At 37.7% G+C, this 17,979-nt stretch overlaps 1 protein-coding gene across 1 annotated transcript in view; it reads left to right on the top strand.

The window, feature by feature from the left end:
* The window catches only part of LOC132826471 (G-protein coupled receptor 26-like), a 32,503-nt gene extending 17,093 nt beyond the window's left edge, over positions 1-15,410 (top strand). Inside the window, exon 3 of the mRNA XM_060842426.1 lies at positions 15,179-15,410. Within this exon, the coding sequence (XP_060698409.1) occupies positions 15,179-15,410 (232 nt within the window). The remainder of the gene's footprint in view (positions 1-15,178) is intronic.
* Positions 15,411-17,979: the final 2,569 nt, after the last annotated feature.

Below are 17,979 nucleotides of genomic sequence, written 5' to 3'. Positions count from 1 at the left end.
ACTTTGGGAAAGCAAATCTTAGCATGACTTATACACTTAATGGTCAGGTCCTAAGGAGTGTTGCTGAACAAAGAGACCTTGGAGTGCAGGTTCATAGCTCCTTGAAAGTGGGGTCACAGGTAGATAGGATAGTGAAAAAGGCGTTTGGTATGCTTTCCTTTATTGGTCAGAGTATTGAGTACAGGAGTTGGGAGGTCATGTTGCGACTGTACAGGACATTGGTTAGGCCACTGTTGGAATATTGCGTGCAATTCTGGTCTCCTTCCTATCGGAAAGATGTTGTGAAACTTGAAAGGGTTCAGAAAAGATTTACTGGGATGTTGCCAGGGTTGGAGGTTCTGAACTAGAGGGAGAGGCTGAACAGGCTGCAGCTGTTTTCCCTGGAGCATCGGAGGGGTGACCTTAGAGGTTTACAAAATTATCAGGGGCATGGATAGGATAAATAAGCAAAGTCTTTTCCCTGGGGTTGGGGAATCCAGAACGATAGGGCATAGGTTTAGGGTGAGAGGGGAAAGATATAAAAGGGACCTAAGGGGCAACGTTTTCATACAGAGGGTGGTACATGTATGGAATGAGCTGCCAGAGGATGTGGTGGAGGCTGGTACAATTGCATCATTTAAGAGGCATTTGGATAGGTATATGAATAGGAAGGGTTTGGAGGGATATGGACCGGGTGCTGGCAGGTGGGACTAGATTGGGTTGGGATATGTGGTCGGTATGGACGGGTTGGACTGAAGGGTCTGTTTCCATGCTGTATATCTCTATGACTCTATAACAAAGCTATTGGTAAATTGTCATTAAAAGAAAGTCTCAATTATATCGAAATTTGATTATCGTGAGAAGCTTCTTAAATCTAAGGCAGGCATTATGCAAATTTTTCCAGTTAAAGTGAAACTACCAGTCATTATGATATTTCGATTACAATAAACAGCATTTATTCTAAATATTTTGCAAAATGCATCAGTTGATGGACATGCTTTTTCTGATAATTTCATTTGAAAAGTAATACCTTAGACTTGAGTCAATGCCTATTCATGGCATTAAAGTTACTCAAAAAGAGCCATACAGTAATGGAATCATTTGATGTTCAGTGTGGTTCATAGTTCAGCTGGAAATTGTTTGAGAGTTGGTAAAATCCAGATAAGTAAATTCTATAAATAGCAAAAAAAAAGAAAAATAATGAAAAGAAAGCATCGAAACAAAACAAAAATTTAGGAAATGTACGGAATGATACCCAAAAAAACAAATAGTCTCATGCTTTCATGCTTGGAGAAAGCTTGAAATAGTGGAAAAAAATCGTAGTTTGAAAGGTTGTGATGCAAACAGCCCTTCCATTGCCATCTTGACATCAATAGGTGCAAAGGTTAATTCTGTATAATAAGACAAATTTATTTACAAGTCCAACACATACAATCACAGGGGAGAAGGGTTGTTCACCTAACTATTCTGCTAGATGTCATCACAGAACTCAGATCTCCAGCTATCACCTGTTGGATTGGAGCCATATACCTTTTGACACTGTGGTAGAGATGCTAGTACAAAAACAAAGGTTCTCCATAGATGACACCTACATACTTAACAATACTTCTTTAGTACCTTCTTGAAAACAGTAGATTACCATAGTATCTTGTCTGTTTTCCAGAATTGTCTTCTAATTTGATAATGTTACATTGATAAAATACTTGCTACAACTTCCCATTAACTGTCCTCCTATCATAGGATCTACAGATCATTCATTAAAATTAGAGTTTGGATTCATTGGCATAAGAACTTTGAAGACAGTTTTACTTTTTCCAATTGAAAATATTCCAGTCATTGTGAAATATTTATCCAGAAATGTTATATTATTCCATGATAGTTAAAAATGTCATTATTTTAACACAAATGCCTTGTTAAATTATCTTTGATGCAAATGCCAAATTTAATTTTGTTTTGTACAAACTATAGATACAACACTGTCATAGATTGTATCAAAATGCATAATCATATAGTCATCCATTTTACACAAAAGCAGTACTTGTTCAAACAATTTTCCAATCAGTTTCCCCTCTCTCCTATTTGGTGGTATTGATCTAGAGTTGGGTATGATTTCCTGGATAACAGTGTTTTGCAGAAAGCCATTGAACAAAGTTAGCCTCATTTCAGAATGGATTCTTTGCTCAACTGATAATGGAAATGCTCTTGTAAATACATTTTGTAATCACTTGGGTTGACAGTTTATCAATATAGTTGCTGCCCTAAATATCCCAACAGACCTCTACATTCTAAATTCTTGTGAATTTATTGTGGAGTACAAAGCTGACAAATGGCCTCAACATTAGCTGTAGCCATGATTTGTGTGAAGGGATAGTCGAGTGAATTCAAAAGCAGAAACGAGATTTGGACTATTTTAACTTTTAGGTCTCATTTATATAGGGTCTACTTGGGGTGGCAATAGAAATTCCCTGCATAGGTGCAGCTAAAGAAACTTGACACCATCCAGGACAAAGCAGCCCACTTGATTGGTACTGCATCCACTCCAGCCACCACTGACACAATGGCAGCAATGTATCTACTGTCTACTAGATGCACCACAGAAATTCACCAAAGATCCTTAGACAGCACCTTCCAAACCCATGACTACTTCCATCTAGAATGACAAGGGCAGCAGTCACATGGGAACACCACTACCTGCAAGGTCTCCTCCGAGCCACTCACTATCCTGACTTGGAAATATATTGTTGTTCCTTCACTGTCGCTGGGTCGAAATCATGGAATTGTGTGCCAACCTACAGTGCATGGTCTGCAGTGGTTTAGAAAAGCAGTTCACCACCACCTTCTGAAGGGCAGCTAGGGATGGCATTAAACGCTAGCCAGCCAATGATGTCCACATTTCACATATTAATAAGAGAAAATGAGCATGAAGGAGTTATTGGGCTATGGAAAGTTGGGCAAACTGTAGCCCCCCCACTGATATATAGGTAGGTGTGAGGAAAGAGGTACCAGGAGAGCCTTGATGGAAGCAAATGGTAGAGTGGAGGAAGGAGTCTGGCAAAATCTGAAGTTTATGTTCCTCAAGGAAAAGCATTAAACTTACCAAGAGCCTTATCTTATTTATTTTAAGTGGCACAAATAGCATAGGAGCTTCCCCAGTTGGACCGGTATTAAAATTACAATTGGGATACAATAACCTATCTGTTCAGAAGCCTGAGTCAAAAATGAAATATAATGGGAACTAGATGATTTCATAGTGGTTAAATAATTCAGTTTGGATTGGTGGCTAGTGTAAAAATTGTTTATAAATTGTTCAGAGTAGTTAGTTGCCAAGCAGTTGAGAACAATTCCAATGAATCTAAGGAGAAATATTACTTTTTAATACTTGCATAAAATTGAATTGTTAAAATTCCATGACTAAGACTGTCTTGTCCTTTTTGATTACATCAGACTCAAGTCCCCACTCTTGTAAGTAGGTTCTATAAATAAGTCCATTGGAGAAAATAGTAATTCCCAGGCAAAATTTTGCTGTTTGCAATTTTAAAACAACGTTGTCTAATTTCTTGCTAGGATCCTACAATCTGACCTTTATATTAGAAAATATCACTGACAGACAACTTGAGGAAAATTTTCTGCAAGTTTATGATGGCATTTCCAAAACAATTTCTCCAAAATGATCCAACTAATGCTGTAATTCTTCATTCTCATTTGTCAATCCAATTCCTTTTAAAGTATTTGACAGAATTAGCTTTCATAATCTTTCCAAATCATGTCTTCCAAATCAGGATATTTCTCTGAATGAAATATATTCTCACCTACAATTTTGATCTTTTGTCATTAAGTATATGACCCCTGACTGTTGGTCTACTCACTAAAGTGAACATGTTTCATTGTCTATTCCAAATAATTACTTATTAGTAAAATAACAAACATTGCTAAAAGGAGGTAAGATGCTGAAGCATTTTTGTCTTGCACTCATCAGGAGAAGAAAGCAAGAAGCAGACTGGAATAAAGGGCCATGAATGTATGCAACATGGGAAGAAGGTGCTTGTTTGGGCTATTGTTCAATGAAGATGCAACAGGAGCAGTTAACTGTCAATCTTTGTTCTCTGACCAGGCGGGTAGATTCTGATTTATCAGGGTGTTGCCATGTCAATGTAACAGAGAATGGCATTATACAAAGCCACATATTTTACTAATGAACGAGGAGCAATGTGTGTATAAATTCCTTATGAGCACATAAAAGAATGCCCCATATGTTAATACCTATAGCTTCTAGCATGTGCAAATTCATTACACTACAAATCCAGCTTAAACTGGGTTTCCAATATACTTGTGAGCATAAGAACAAAACAAAGAAAAAAGAAAACTTACAGCCCAGAAACAGGCTCTTCGGCCCTCCAAGCCTGAGCTGATCCAAATGTACTGTCTAAACCTGTCGGTCAATTCCTATGCATCTGTTTCCCTCTGCTCCCCACTTACTCATGCATCTGTCCAGATGCATCTTAAATGAATTTACCATGCCTGCCTCTACCTCTAATCTGTCCAGTACTATTTAACAAATATGGTCCAATAGCAGAATCGCATCTAATGTTGAATATCGTATTCTGGGTTTTGTAAGCACTGGCTCATTGAGAATAACTGCCATGTTCCTACTGCACAGGAACAGGTTCGTCAACCCTCCAAGCCTTTGCCACTACATTCCATACTAAACCTGTCTTCACTTACAGGATCCATATCCATCTATTCTCTTCCAATCATGTGTTTGCTTCCACCACCTCCTCTGGCAAGGCATTCCAGGCACTCACCACCCTTTGTGTGAAAAAGTTGCCTCATACATTTCTTTTAAACGTTCCCCCACTCCCACACCTTGAACTTATGTCCCCTAGTAATTGACCACTCCACCCTGGGAAAAAGCCTCGGACTTCCCCTCTCTCCACGCCATTCACAATCGAATAAACTTCTATTAGGTCACCCCGTCAACCTCCAGCGTTCCATGAAAAAAAATCCCTTCTATTCAACCTTTCTTCATAGCTAAATAGCTTCATACCAGGAGACATCCTGAAAAACCTTTTCTGTACCCTCACTAAAGCATCCACATCCTTCCAGTAGTGTGGTGACAATATTCCAAGTGTGGCCCAACTAAAGTTCTATAAAGCTGCAGCATGACTTGTCTATTCTTATACTCAGTAAAGGCAAGCATGCCATAGACCTTTTTTACCACCTTATTTACTTGCGCTTCCACCTTCAGTGATGTGTGGATCTGTACATCCAGATCCCTCTGCATATCAATACTCCTCAGGGTTCTGCCATTCACTGTATAATTACCACCTGTACTTGACCTTCCAAAATGCATGACCTCACATATGTCCAGATTAAACACCATCTACCATTTTTCTGCCAATCCTCCAACTGATATATATTCTGATTCGTTGTTGGTTTGTTCGCTGAGCTGGTAGGCTTTTTGGCAGGCGTTTCATCCCTCTTTCTAGGTGGCATCATTAGTGCTGTGTTGCCTCCTGTGAAGCACTGGTGCACTGTTCGGCTTTGAATTGATATCGAGTCATAGAGTCATAGAGATGTACAGCATGGAAACAGACCCTTCAGTCCAACCCTGTTTCCAGTTGGTGCCGGCTCCAGTTTCTCCATTGCAGCAGTTTGTATATTGGGTCCAGGTCAATATGCTTGTTGATGGAGTCCGAGGATGAGTACTATGCTTCCAGGAATTCCCAATTCCTGTTCTTTGTTTTGCCTGTCCTGGTATCGTTGTGTTGGCCCGGTCATGGTTCTTTTTAGATTAGATTAGATTAGATTACTTACAGTGTGGAAACAGGCCCTTCAGCCCAACAAGTCCACACTGACCCGCCGAAGTGCAACCCACCCATACCCCTACATTTACCCCTTACCTAATACTATGGGCAATTTCACATAGCCAATTCACCTGTCCCGCACATCTTTGGACTGTGGGAGGAAACCGGAGCACCCAGAGGAAACCCACGCAGACACGGGGAGAACGTGCAAACTCCACACAGTCAGTCGCCTGAGTCGGGAATTGAACCTGGGTCTCAGGCGCTGTGAGACAGCAGTGCTAACCACTGTGCCACCGTGCCGCCCACCCTTCTTGTTGTCTGACTGTACCAGAGAGAGTTGGTCATGTCGCTAAGTTGCTAGTTGGTGTTCATGGATGCAGGTCACTAGCTGCCTGCCTGGTTGTCCTATATAGTGCTTAGTGCAGGAAGGAACAGGCAATTGAGTTGGATGATCCGTGATAATCATAATTAACAGTGGACCAGGCCTGAAGGAAGAAATGGTCTACTCCTGCTTCAAGTTTTCATGTTTCTATGTTTCACCTGTTGTTCAAATATTTGAGGCATTTTCCCCTTCTAGGGTCATCTAAAGTATTAGCAAATATTCAGAGACAGAAATGGTGGACACGGGCCCTTTCATGTTTACTCTGTCAAAATCCACCTTGGAAATGTCTATTAGATCATCTCTATGAAGAACAATACTAAATTGAGCAACCTCTCTTCATGACTCAAGTCACTTGTCCTTGGTAACGTAAGAGGAAATCTTCTCTCTATAAGGCCTTTACAAATCTCTTGAAGTGGTCTAGACACTGATAAAACTTTAGCATGATTTATTTTCTTTTATATTCCATGCCTTCATCTTTATATTCAGTAATATATATGTATTTTAGACAACAGAGGCACCTTTTAAAAGTTATTAAATATTAAAATAGATTTAATTGTATCTGTTTTGAGTTTAAATAAGGACTACATTTAAAGCAAGGGGAATATTCAGCAATTACATTCTAAAAAGCTGCCCAATGTTTCTGCTTTATGGGAGAGTTTATGATTATGCAAATAAGCTTTGACATTTGCATCTGGAATGCTGATTGCAGCCAGATCAGGAACTTAGACTCCATATCTTAGCAAACTATAAGTAGTAGTCAGCCCATGAATTTCTGTTAGAGAGGTTTTCAGGTCCACTACCTGGGTGTTTTTTTTAAATTATAAGTAGAATCTTGTCTTACCAGGATCTAATGTAATTCAAGTGATCAAGTCCCTTATGAATAATCTGCAATTTAAATTAGATCATTTATTCAATACTAGCTGTATAATTATTAAATAATAATTGAGAGTAAATTGAAATTAATTGTGAACAATCAGCATACTGATTTAGGGGTCATTGCCACTGTCCCTGAAGATTAAAACTTAGGAATGATGCTGTATGATATCAGTGGACAAAATTATTGAATGCCCTGTTGAACCAGAGTTCAAAATTCATCACATTATTGCAACAAATTTTGTTATGATGCTTCTCCACTTTGCTTCCAATCAGAAAATGATCCAGCTTGTAGTTGTGTTTTTTTAGATTGGTAGTCAGCTGCATGTAATGATGTAATCACAATGGTCATAGTACTGAGTCAAGGGCATTCATCCGGAAGCTGAAAGAACTGGATCTGAAGGGATTATTGGTGCAGAGAACACAAAACGATGCTGTATAGTTCTAGTCAACTGCAGAATTGGTAGCCATTGGTCTTTCTTTGTATCGATTCTGCCTGCTTCTGTACCTCTATATCATCCTTACCAAGAGAATTAAAGGTATTTCTAATTATGGAGATTGCTGTAGACTGGAATAAATCTGAAGACTCTCTGCATTATATAACAGCACTCTCTGGAACTTTCCAAGGAGCAACAGTGCTGTTTCAGGTAGTTTGTGCACTATGGTTTATCACACTTATGAAATCTTCTTGTGGTGCTTCTCTGTGTCAGTGCACAGGTTCATGATGGGTGACATATGAACCCAATGTTAAGAAGATGCATTTGTTCCCAGATACCGCATCAAACACTTGATTGTGTCAGTGATAGTCAGGAAACTTGAGAATTGTATTATGGATGTGATAAATGGCAGAAAAATGCAGATCATTCCTACTGTTGTACACAAGATGAGTACAAATCTTCTCCAAGAAAGAATAGTTATTATCTTGCCCTCAAGCACACAAGAATATATTGGTGCAGTTAACAATGTCAGGCATTAAGCACAGGAAATGGGCCAGTGACCTGGTCTTTGCTGCTTGATGTTGCCTTATGAAGTGTGTGGGTTCCTTCTCGGAGAGTAAGTGCATGTTGCCAACATCTGAAATTAAGTGTTGCGTACAGCAGTCATTAATTTAAGGTGAGGGAGAATATTCCCATCACTCCTGCTTTTGGTGCAGGTGATGAAGCTGAACAACAGCCAGAAGGTCTCAGCTACAGCAGGCATTGCCATAGCTGCTGACCTCTCATATTTGCATCAGTGGTCATGTTTCTCTTCCTAAGGTATCAGATACCAATCATTACCAATAGGGCTCCCTGCATCCGGGTTTTTTTATTTTAATACATTCATGGGATGAGGCTAGACCAGTATTTATGACCCATCCCTATTTGCCCCAATGACAGTTAAGAATCAACCAGATTGCTCTGAGTCTGGAGTCACATATGAACCAAAACAAGGAATGATGGCAGATGGTATTCCTAAAAAGGCATTTGAGAACCAGACAGTTTCTTACAACAATCAAAATTGTTATATGGTTACCACAATTTATTTTTTTGAATTTCACATTTTTATTGTCATGTTGGGATTAAAACGAAAACATTAGATTGGGTTCTGGATTATTAGTCCAATGATTTTACCACTACACCACTACCTCCCCTTTTAATGATCAGGCTTTTCAAATGACTACGCCCACCAAACTCAGGCACACTGAATGGACATCTCAAGCACCTGGGGTGAAGCAAATGGGGAAAAGGAGCCCCAGTACCACTAATTGATACAAATTTGATTTCAGCATAAACAATTCTATTGCTGGTGCGCTGTTATTATTTGAAGAATGTTTTTGTCTAGTTGTTTTATGAGGGTGCTAATTCATTTAAAATAAACAGATTAAAATAAGCATCAGAGGAAAGCAGACAAATGCATTTGTTGATAAAATGAGCATTGAGATTATTATTTTTCCTTTTTTTTTCTCTTTAGAATCCTTCTTCATTCACCTTGGGGTTTGGGTGTGAGGGTATGTGGCAGATGTCTTCAAAGTAGCTCATTGACAAACTTGTCAGGAGGTGCACCTCAGCAATGCTGGAAGCTTTTTTCTCATCAATCCTTCACACGACTTTAATAAAACTAACAACATTCATCCTCTCAGTGAGGTCTGCATGCAATTGTCAATCAGGAATTTAACTTAAACTTAGTCTGCTAAGCGGATGTAAAGTGTTATCATTCAGTAGCTCTATTCAGCAGTCTTATAAAACACTTTTTTAAAATCAGGACAGCTTTATTCTTCGTACTTGCATCTTTTAATAAAAAATAGACAATTGCTCAAAATGTTATATTTGTATTCTTTCAGTGGATTACAGTAGTTCAACTTAGTGCAGATACTTAATTAGATGTTCCACTGAAAATATTTAATGGTGGTATGCCTGTGGTTTCTGATGTAGGCACCATGCCAACCTTGTATTTTGCCCAGGTTGCTGTATGCAGCCAGTGCTGAATGCACATAAGAGTTGGGTGACTGCACATCTCAACAGGGAGCTCTAGTTTACTGTGTGACCAGCAGCACTTAAAACCAAATGGCACACCTTAAAAGCAGTCATGCACTCTGGCTGGAGGAAGTGAGGGGCTGTTCATGGAAAAGGATCTACCTGGGGAGAAATGGTTAATTGTGATGCAACCAGGAAAAACAGTGTGCTTCAGGGTTCTCCAGCAGTGCACTGCATGCTATGGTACAGGACATGAAATAAGGAAGAGATACCATTTATCCTCAGATAGGCCAGGAGACCTTCTAGGCAAACATTTTGAAGACAATAGGACTAGATAACCAATTTGGTTAGTGTGAGGAGCCAAGCCCTAAGGTAATGTTAAAGTATGTTATAATCCCAGATAAGACCTCTCAAATTTATGCCCCAGATCTTGCTGTCAACAACTCTTCACTTTCGAGTTACTTGTTTTTTTTTCTCCAAAGACTACATCCAAGGCTTGACAATGCTGCGGTGTAGCATCCAATCACTAGCACACATCCAGCTCTCTCGCTGCTCTGAGCAGAACCCTACTGCCCATGGGCTGACCTCTGTCCCAACTGCATGAAGCCAGCTAACAACATCAGTTAGTCAAGTGGACTCATCTTCTCTAAGCCTCTGTCTCTCTCACTGGGAAGCTGACTGTCGAATTTCTGTTTCAGTGACCCTTGCAACTCCTCTGTAAGATCGAATATTGCAAGCATTGGAACATTCTGTGCCTTAGATTTTACGATGTCCACAGCATCTTTAATAGCTCACCGGCATGAAAATGGATTTTATCACAAATGTCAGAAAAGGATCAAAGAGCTCACATAGATGGTCAAGGTCAGTGAATTTTGCCACACCCCACTAAATGTATCATGAACCTCATGTATTGCAAAATAAACCACACCACCCTCACTCATATATCAACAACAATTGCGGTCAATCACTACTCCTAATATTCATAGATTCCCTTGCACTAGTTGGGTAGAAATTTCCCTCCCCATAAATATGAAACAGCTGTTCTTGGTACTTACTTAAAAGTCTATTCTTTAGGTGCTGGCCCAATGCATCTCCATGGCTACAGTCTGACACTAAACAGTTTATCTACAATCTTGAATTCTCTTCGATCACAAGCTGAGCTTCTATGACTACCTAGTCTAGCCTCTATAAGATTGACTGACATTGACCGTAACAGCTTATCTGCTGCTGGAGCTCTTATATACTCATTCTTTCATTATTGGCAGATTTGACTACATCAGTGCAATCTTGGCTGGCTTACCAGTCAGTCTCATAAAATTCCTTCTTGTTGACAGTATGCAACAATATTCTTATGCCAAAGTAGTCCCTTTTTTATTTTTGCAATCCACCGAGAGTCTGAGAAGGCCAATGAAATTCTCTATTATTTAGCCCTTGACAAGTTGAATGACAACCATATTTGCTCCTGGATCAATTGTTCTGTGATTGGCTTCTATTTGAATAGACTTGTAATGAGTTGGTTTCTCTTGACCGTTTTGCTGTCTCTTGCTATACTTTGAACACCTTTAGTTATATGAAGAATGTTGACACCAAAACATGCACATAGACTCAATATTGTTGATTGTAAATTACATGTACATTCTCAACTTGCGAACATTTTTTTGAGATGGAGACATGTTTGTAGCAGCTTTGCATGAGACATCATTTGATTTCTTGCTGCCATGAAATGGCATTCTTACTTCTTCCCATGCACTGGAAGGTACCTACAGTGTTACAGATGTAGCATTCCTTTGTTATAGTGGAGTACTACTTGTGATTGTGAGACATTTTTATTCCACAGCACTGACACTGACTCTTAGTTTCTGTTATTTGGCCAATTCTTTGCTTTGGCTAGATTGTTTGTTTACGTCTTATAAAGCAAATAAATTCTTTTGCTCTCCTTGATAAAGTTGCCTTTCCCTCTGAGGATTTGTCTGTGATTCTTCCTGATTTCTGCATTCAGAATAATTTGAATAGCTTTCTCTAAAGTTAAATCTTCTTTGGATTGGATTTAACAAGCTAATCAATAATTCCAACAAGAGATGCCTCTTATGAATTCTGCTTTCAAATCTTCATGGTCACTGGTTTCCACTAAGCTGTAGAAATCAGTATTAAAATAATCCATGGCTTCCCCTGGATGTTAATCTCTTTTGTTAAATATTGCTCTTTCAAGAGTGTTATTTGTTCTCAGATTAAGGAAATTGTCAAAATTGCATAGAATTTCTTCAGAAACATCTTTCCCTGGTTCTATCATTTGGAAATTTGCAATATCAGCAGCTGTAGTCCTTATTGAAAACAATAGTATATTCACTTGTTTGCCTGTGGCTAAGTACTTAATTTTTGCAGAAATTCAATACCTTAAAAACTGATTTCTCCAAGATGTTTATATTGATGTTCTATTTGATCTGATCTGGCATTAAATCTTGCAGGTAATATTTCACCTGCCATGTTTTGCTAGTGTAATTATTTATTCTTACTCTAATGCTTTTAAATGCTGCAGTGTCTTAAATTCGTTGTAATCTCTTTTGCTTGAAGATATTTACTTATGTAAAAGCAATGCCATTTTATTTCCCTATTGATGAAACTTTCCAACTTCCAAGTGCTGCATTCTTTTCATTCGTTTAAAGATTTTATTTCTGCCATTGTAGTGCTGCAGTATAACTGCATTGCTTACTGAGGATTTTCCAGTATTATTGCCATCAAAATAAAGATTTTGGGGCATCTGCAGCCAAAGTGGGCTTTCAGTCTTCATAAGGAAAAAGTAGATGCACTCCTAGCTTTCACAGCCTGATATAAAATCCTTTCCCTTAACTTTACCAAATAAAGCTTTAAGTCTGTGGTATTAATAAATTCTTGCTCTTTTGAACTCGGATTAAGTTATGCTCTGACTGCAACCACAAAAATCGTCTATTTTCTTCTTCTAGACTCTGAGTGTGGAAGCATCAAACCAGTCCATTTAGCTGACCTCCCGAGCACTTGGCAGAGTCCGCAAATTCCTAATTGAATTTATTGGCTAGCTCAAATCCTGTTGGTCATCCTTGATCACAAGAAGAATCCAAAGTCCTTGATCAGCAGACCTAATATTTCATAATGTAACAAATGTCAAATTTTCTTTTATAAAGTTCTGGTGAAGCCCTCGAACCATTTCATTTAAAAATGGTGCTATACAAATATAAATTGTTGCGATGTAACTTGTCATCACACTTTGAATGTGTTACATTTTTGAAGTGCCATGGGATGATTTATCATGCTAAAGACATTATGTAAGTACTTGTTGATTTTGTTGTTGACCTTACCCTCACATATATACCATTGCTGCAAGCCTTAAAGTTTGCACACACTACTAGCTATTGGACAATAACAACCAAATCATTAAAATAGACCCTCAGCATTATCCTCAGTTACACATTTCCCTTTCTCCTTTGGGATAAGGTGATAGAAGCCAGGAGTTAACTGAAGGAGCCCTGGTACACTCACTTCTTGATAGAGAAGGTGGCCATCATCATTGGAGTGCTCTTGGTTTAGACCATAGTCAGCAGCAGAGCTCAGATCATTGAAGTTAATGAAATCATCATGTCTAATCTTTCTCCTCAGCCCTCAATCTCTTATGATTGACAAACAGACACCTCGTGGTTTCTGCAGCTACCTTAGTTCCATTACAACTCTTCATTTTACCCCTTCCAAAAAGCAAAAAAAACCTGATACCTCATCAGATAACGGTGGAGTAGAAAGAAGTGAAAGAGCAGAAAGGTAATGATCAGAAAAAAAATCACTGATCTTACACTTGCAGCCTGCTGGCTCCAATACAGATATCATGTGCACTCTAGGGAATAAGGATTTGTATATGCTTAGGTACCGGAAAGGAGAAGTTTGTAGTCAGGGCAATGGATAAGGGTAGTCCAGATATTGACTCTGATTTTTTAAATTTTTGTGTATTCTGGAAAGTTATCATCAGTTTGAAAAATAGTGAATATATCTCTTCTATTCAAGAAAGAAGGAAAACAGGCAGCAGAAAAGTATGGGCTAGTTAGCTTAACATCTATCAATAGAAAAACTCTCAAATCTACTCTCAACAATGTTTTGGAGTCACTTAGAAAATCTCAATGCAATCAGGCAGCATCAACATGCTCTTGTGAAAGGGAACTCATATATGAGTAACCTATTAGAGTTCTTTGCAAAAGTAACAAGCAATATAAATAAAGGGAACCTGTGGATGTATTGCACTTCGATTTCCAAAAGCATTTGGGAAGATGCCACATCAAAGCTTAATATGCAAAATAGCCCAAAGTGTGAGGTGATAGTCAAAAAGGAATGGTTATCTAACAGGAAAAACGGGAAAGTAGGCACAAATGAGTCATTTCAGGATGGTAAGATATAAGTTGAGGGCCATAGGATTAAGTGCTGGTGCTTCAGCTCTTTAAAATTTATCTCAATGATTTGGATGAAGGAGCCAAGTTTCTGGTTGAAAAATGTATAGTATAATAAATTGTTGTTTGGAGACATAGTGTAAGCACAGCAAAAAACTACATTTGCACTCGTACAAAGAAAATTCTAATGTCTTGTACAAAGATCATGGCAAGTATCTTCTAAGAAGCACACTAATAATTTACCTTCATATAATTTGAAAATCAAACCAAGGTACTTTAGAGACACGTGTGGATGATATGTCCTGAACCAAAGATAGAGAGACAGCACCGAATGATAATGCGTCAAAATGATACATTTTGACAATTATCCAAAAGAAAGAGATATTGATGGGTTCAAAAGGAAATTCCAAGAATTGGTCCTACATATCTAAAAAGAAAGCTGCAAGTGATGAGAAGAAGGATGGATTAACTAGAGCTTGGAGTATGCAGAATGGACAATTTTGAGAGAGGTTACGGTGGGGTGGAACTTTGGTGGATGAAAGACGTAAAGAAAGGGATGAAGGCAGTTACCCAGTTGGGATGGTGTAAGCCAGTGGAAAGTATATATGAACTTATGCAAATGAGGATATTTTAATTTGTGGAAATTGACGCAAGTCAGCAAGGGAAGGGTATGTAATAGGAAATGACCAGGAGATGTAGATGAAAATTTTTTATTGGAGTGTACAGGATGGGAAGCCAATTAAATTCAAGTATCTTCTAGCAGATATTAATTAAATAATTTTAAAAATTGATTTAACTTGCAATTGTAGTTTGATCATAACTTAATGAAACCCATTTAACATAAGCATATGTGATTCTTTGAGATCTTTCATGCATATAGGATAATCAGAAATCCAAGAGAACTGAGTAGAATATTCACTTTCTTTAGGAGTTACATTAAGCTTTGATTATAATGGGACGTCAGGAAAATTGTGGCATTGAATTGAATCGCCTGAATTATGACTGGTGATCATACGGTTGGCTGGTTAATAAATATCTGAATTTGGAATTAATGTTATCAATTGTTTCAATGGGAAGAAAAGGTGAGATATGTATGTCTCTTGTTACAAACCGCATACTTCTAATTGGATGGAATTAACTTTAAAGGCCATGGTGAAATAAATTTGTCTATAGTGCTTCTTGAAAGGGTCTTGAGTGACAAAGGGCAATGTTAAGAAATTCTCAAAATGTAATCTCTTAACAAATGCATTAGAAGCTTCCTGTTAACATTTTGTGTTTTGACAGGCTGGTGGAATTGGCTGTGTCAACACCAATCAATCCATACTGGGGAATTCTTTCCAAATGTTTGGCTTATGGCAAGGCTGTTTCAGACCCCTTTGTATACTCTCTGCTGCGTCATCAATACAAGAAGACATGGATGGACATTATTAATAGACTGCTTAAACGGAGCTCTTTAAACTCCTCGGCACTAACAGGTGAAACACCAAACAGCAATTTTGTACAAACAACTGAATGAAATAAACTTTGCAAACAAAATAGTTTGACAGATATGTGCATTTAGGATTTTTATTGAAATATGTGCCCGATGGAATTTTTGACTTTATTCTGCTTTCTACTACTTTAGACAATTATTTTCATTAATGTTTAAAGGAAAATTCTCACAGCTCACCTTTACACTTTTGTAACTATGATTGATATTTGGTTCTTTTCTCAGGTGGACCTGGATGATTAGTGTGCACTTTCAGTGAGGTCCTGTAAATTCACAAGTAAAGCACCTTGTAATTTCTGTGGGAAGGTGTAGAATTGCCCGAACTGAAAATAACATGAGCTGAAACACATTAATTGCAGGATAATCATTAATTGTCAACCAATTGAAGGGCAACATTTAGAATTCAATCTCAACTAATTCTGATATCAATAACCATCACTGATTGTGTCTCTTTTTTTAATTCAAAGCTGCATCCATTTGAGTCATCAAATGCAAATGACATGGAGAACTATTATTAGAGAAATAAAAAAAACAGAGAATACTAGAAATGTGGGCTTACCAGCATTTTTGGACATAGAAAAGATCAACATTTCAAGTCAATGATCTTTCTCCACAGATACTGCCAGACCTACTAAGTATTTCCAGCATTTTCTGTTTTTATTTCAGATGTCCAGCAACAGCAGTATTTTGATTTTCTAATACTGTATTAGAGATAATGATGTCAGGGAATAACTTCCTTTGATCTTATTATCTCAGCAACAAACACCAGTCTTTATTGACATTATCACCTCAAGTTTTTTTTATTTTTCTTAGTATCCATATCCATTTTTAATAAACCCTATTAATATTGTTTTTTATCATAGGCACTGTTGAATATTTTCAGGTATCTCATTGAAAGGAGATGGTGAATAAGTTAGTCCCATTTTTTGTATCTTGACTGATATTGAAATATGTAAAGAATATTTCTGTAAATGTCTTCTTTTCCTTAACTAAGCAGGAAATAGAAATTCAAAGATGCTTTTCATATTTAAAACATTAATATTCAACATCGTTTATATGAGTAAGAATATAATTAAAGTTTTGACTTGACTGGCAGTCACTTCAGAAATAAATTTTCTACTAAACCATCTGCTAATTGATTGGCTTAGCTTTCAACTTTACTGCTGCTCCTGTTATATCTTAACGTTTGGGAGAAGCATGTCCATTACAATTCCTGTCTGTATGGCTTATCAGTCAATCACTGATGTTGTTAAGAATGGTGGCATTTTGCCATAAATTACCAATTTGTTCTAAAAGACTTACACATACCCTAATCACAAATTTTCAAACTGATCAATGTGATGGATATTAGCAGCTTTCCAGCTAATCCATTGTGAGATGTAAAATTGGAAATGAACAACTTTAAACCAGGCAATCCAGCATTCAAAATGATGGGATAGCCTCTTGACGACGCCATGATTTTCTTGTGAAAAACACTTGTTCTGTTACTTTTCTTGAAGAATTCAAGCTCCAAAGTGAAATTAATTGTTATGCTCAGGCTCATAAATACTGCACTTGAAACAATCCACAATTATTGAAGGGGTAAATGTAGGGGAATGTGTCAGGATGGGTTGCCCTTCGGAGGGTTGGTGTGGACCTGTTGGGTCGAAGGGCCTGTTTCCACACTGTAAGTAATCTAATCTAATGTAAGCAATCAATGAAAACAAGTCAATGTTCAAATCTCATGTAAAGTGGATATTATTGACTTTACCCTTCCAGGGTAACTGTCTTTTAAGTCTTTCTATTAATAAAAACAATCTGAGCAGATTTTGAAGAATGTCAAAAAGTAAACTACAGTTTTGCATAATCTGTTGTAGCTTGCATTGATAATTACAGGGTTGATAATGAAGTCTTTGTGCAAAAAGAACAAGCAAATCTGAAAGTATAACAACAATTCAAAAGCAAACAAATTCGAAAGGTCTTAGATTCCATTTAGTACGTGGGTAATTTCCACCCACAGCCATACTGAAACTGCTAAAATCTTCTGACTCTACCTCCACTCTCTGCCCCCCCCTTTGTGATCACAACATTCCTGAGAGATGGACTGGTAGCCAATTCTGCCACTTTTTACCAACTGTTGGTGAGTGGTTTCTGAGTTACAGTTTTCCCTCACATTGACCAGGATCAGCCAAAGATTTTAAACAAGGCCCAACCATTAAAATAGGCCAAGTTTCATTCTACTGCTGACATTTAAAATCAAAGCCAATGAGATTGCAGATCCAAATAATAAAAATGACCACTTACTCTATTTGGTCACTAAAACAATTTAGCCTAATATAATTTCAGACTTGCTAGTTATGGCTGCATAATAAATTCAAAATAAATACAGAGATAAATACTTAAGTTTTACTCTTTTTTAGCATCCATGTTACCTTTGTTATAAACTTTATTTATTAATATTGAATTTATTCATAGCAACTAATGAATGCTTTCAGGTATCTCACTGAAGTTAGCCTCAAAAGGCTAATGGTGGATAAGTTAGAGTCGTTCTTTGTACCTTGGCTAATAGTGAAATATGTAAAATACATTTCTGTAAATGCCTTCTTTTCCTCAACCA

The sequence above is a fragment of the Hemiscyllium ocellatum genome, chromosome 22, assembly GCF_020745735.1.
Source record: "Hemiscyllium ocellatum isolate sHemOce1 chromosome 22, sHemOce1.pat.X.cur, whole genome shotgun sequence".
NCBI classification, from domain to species: Eukaryota; Metazoa; Chordata; class Chondrichthyes; order Orectolobiformes; family Hemiscylliidae; genus Hemiscyllium; species Hemiscyllium ocellatum.
This window is presented reverse-complemented; position numbering and strand designations above follow the sequence as displayed.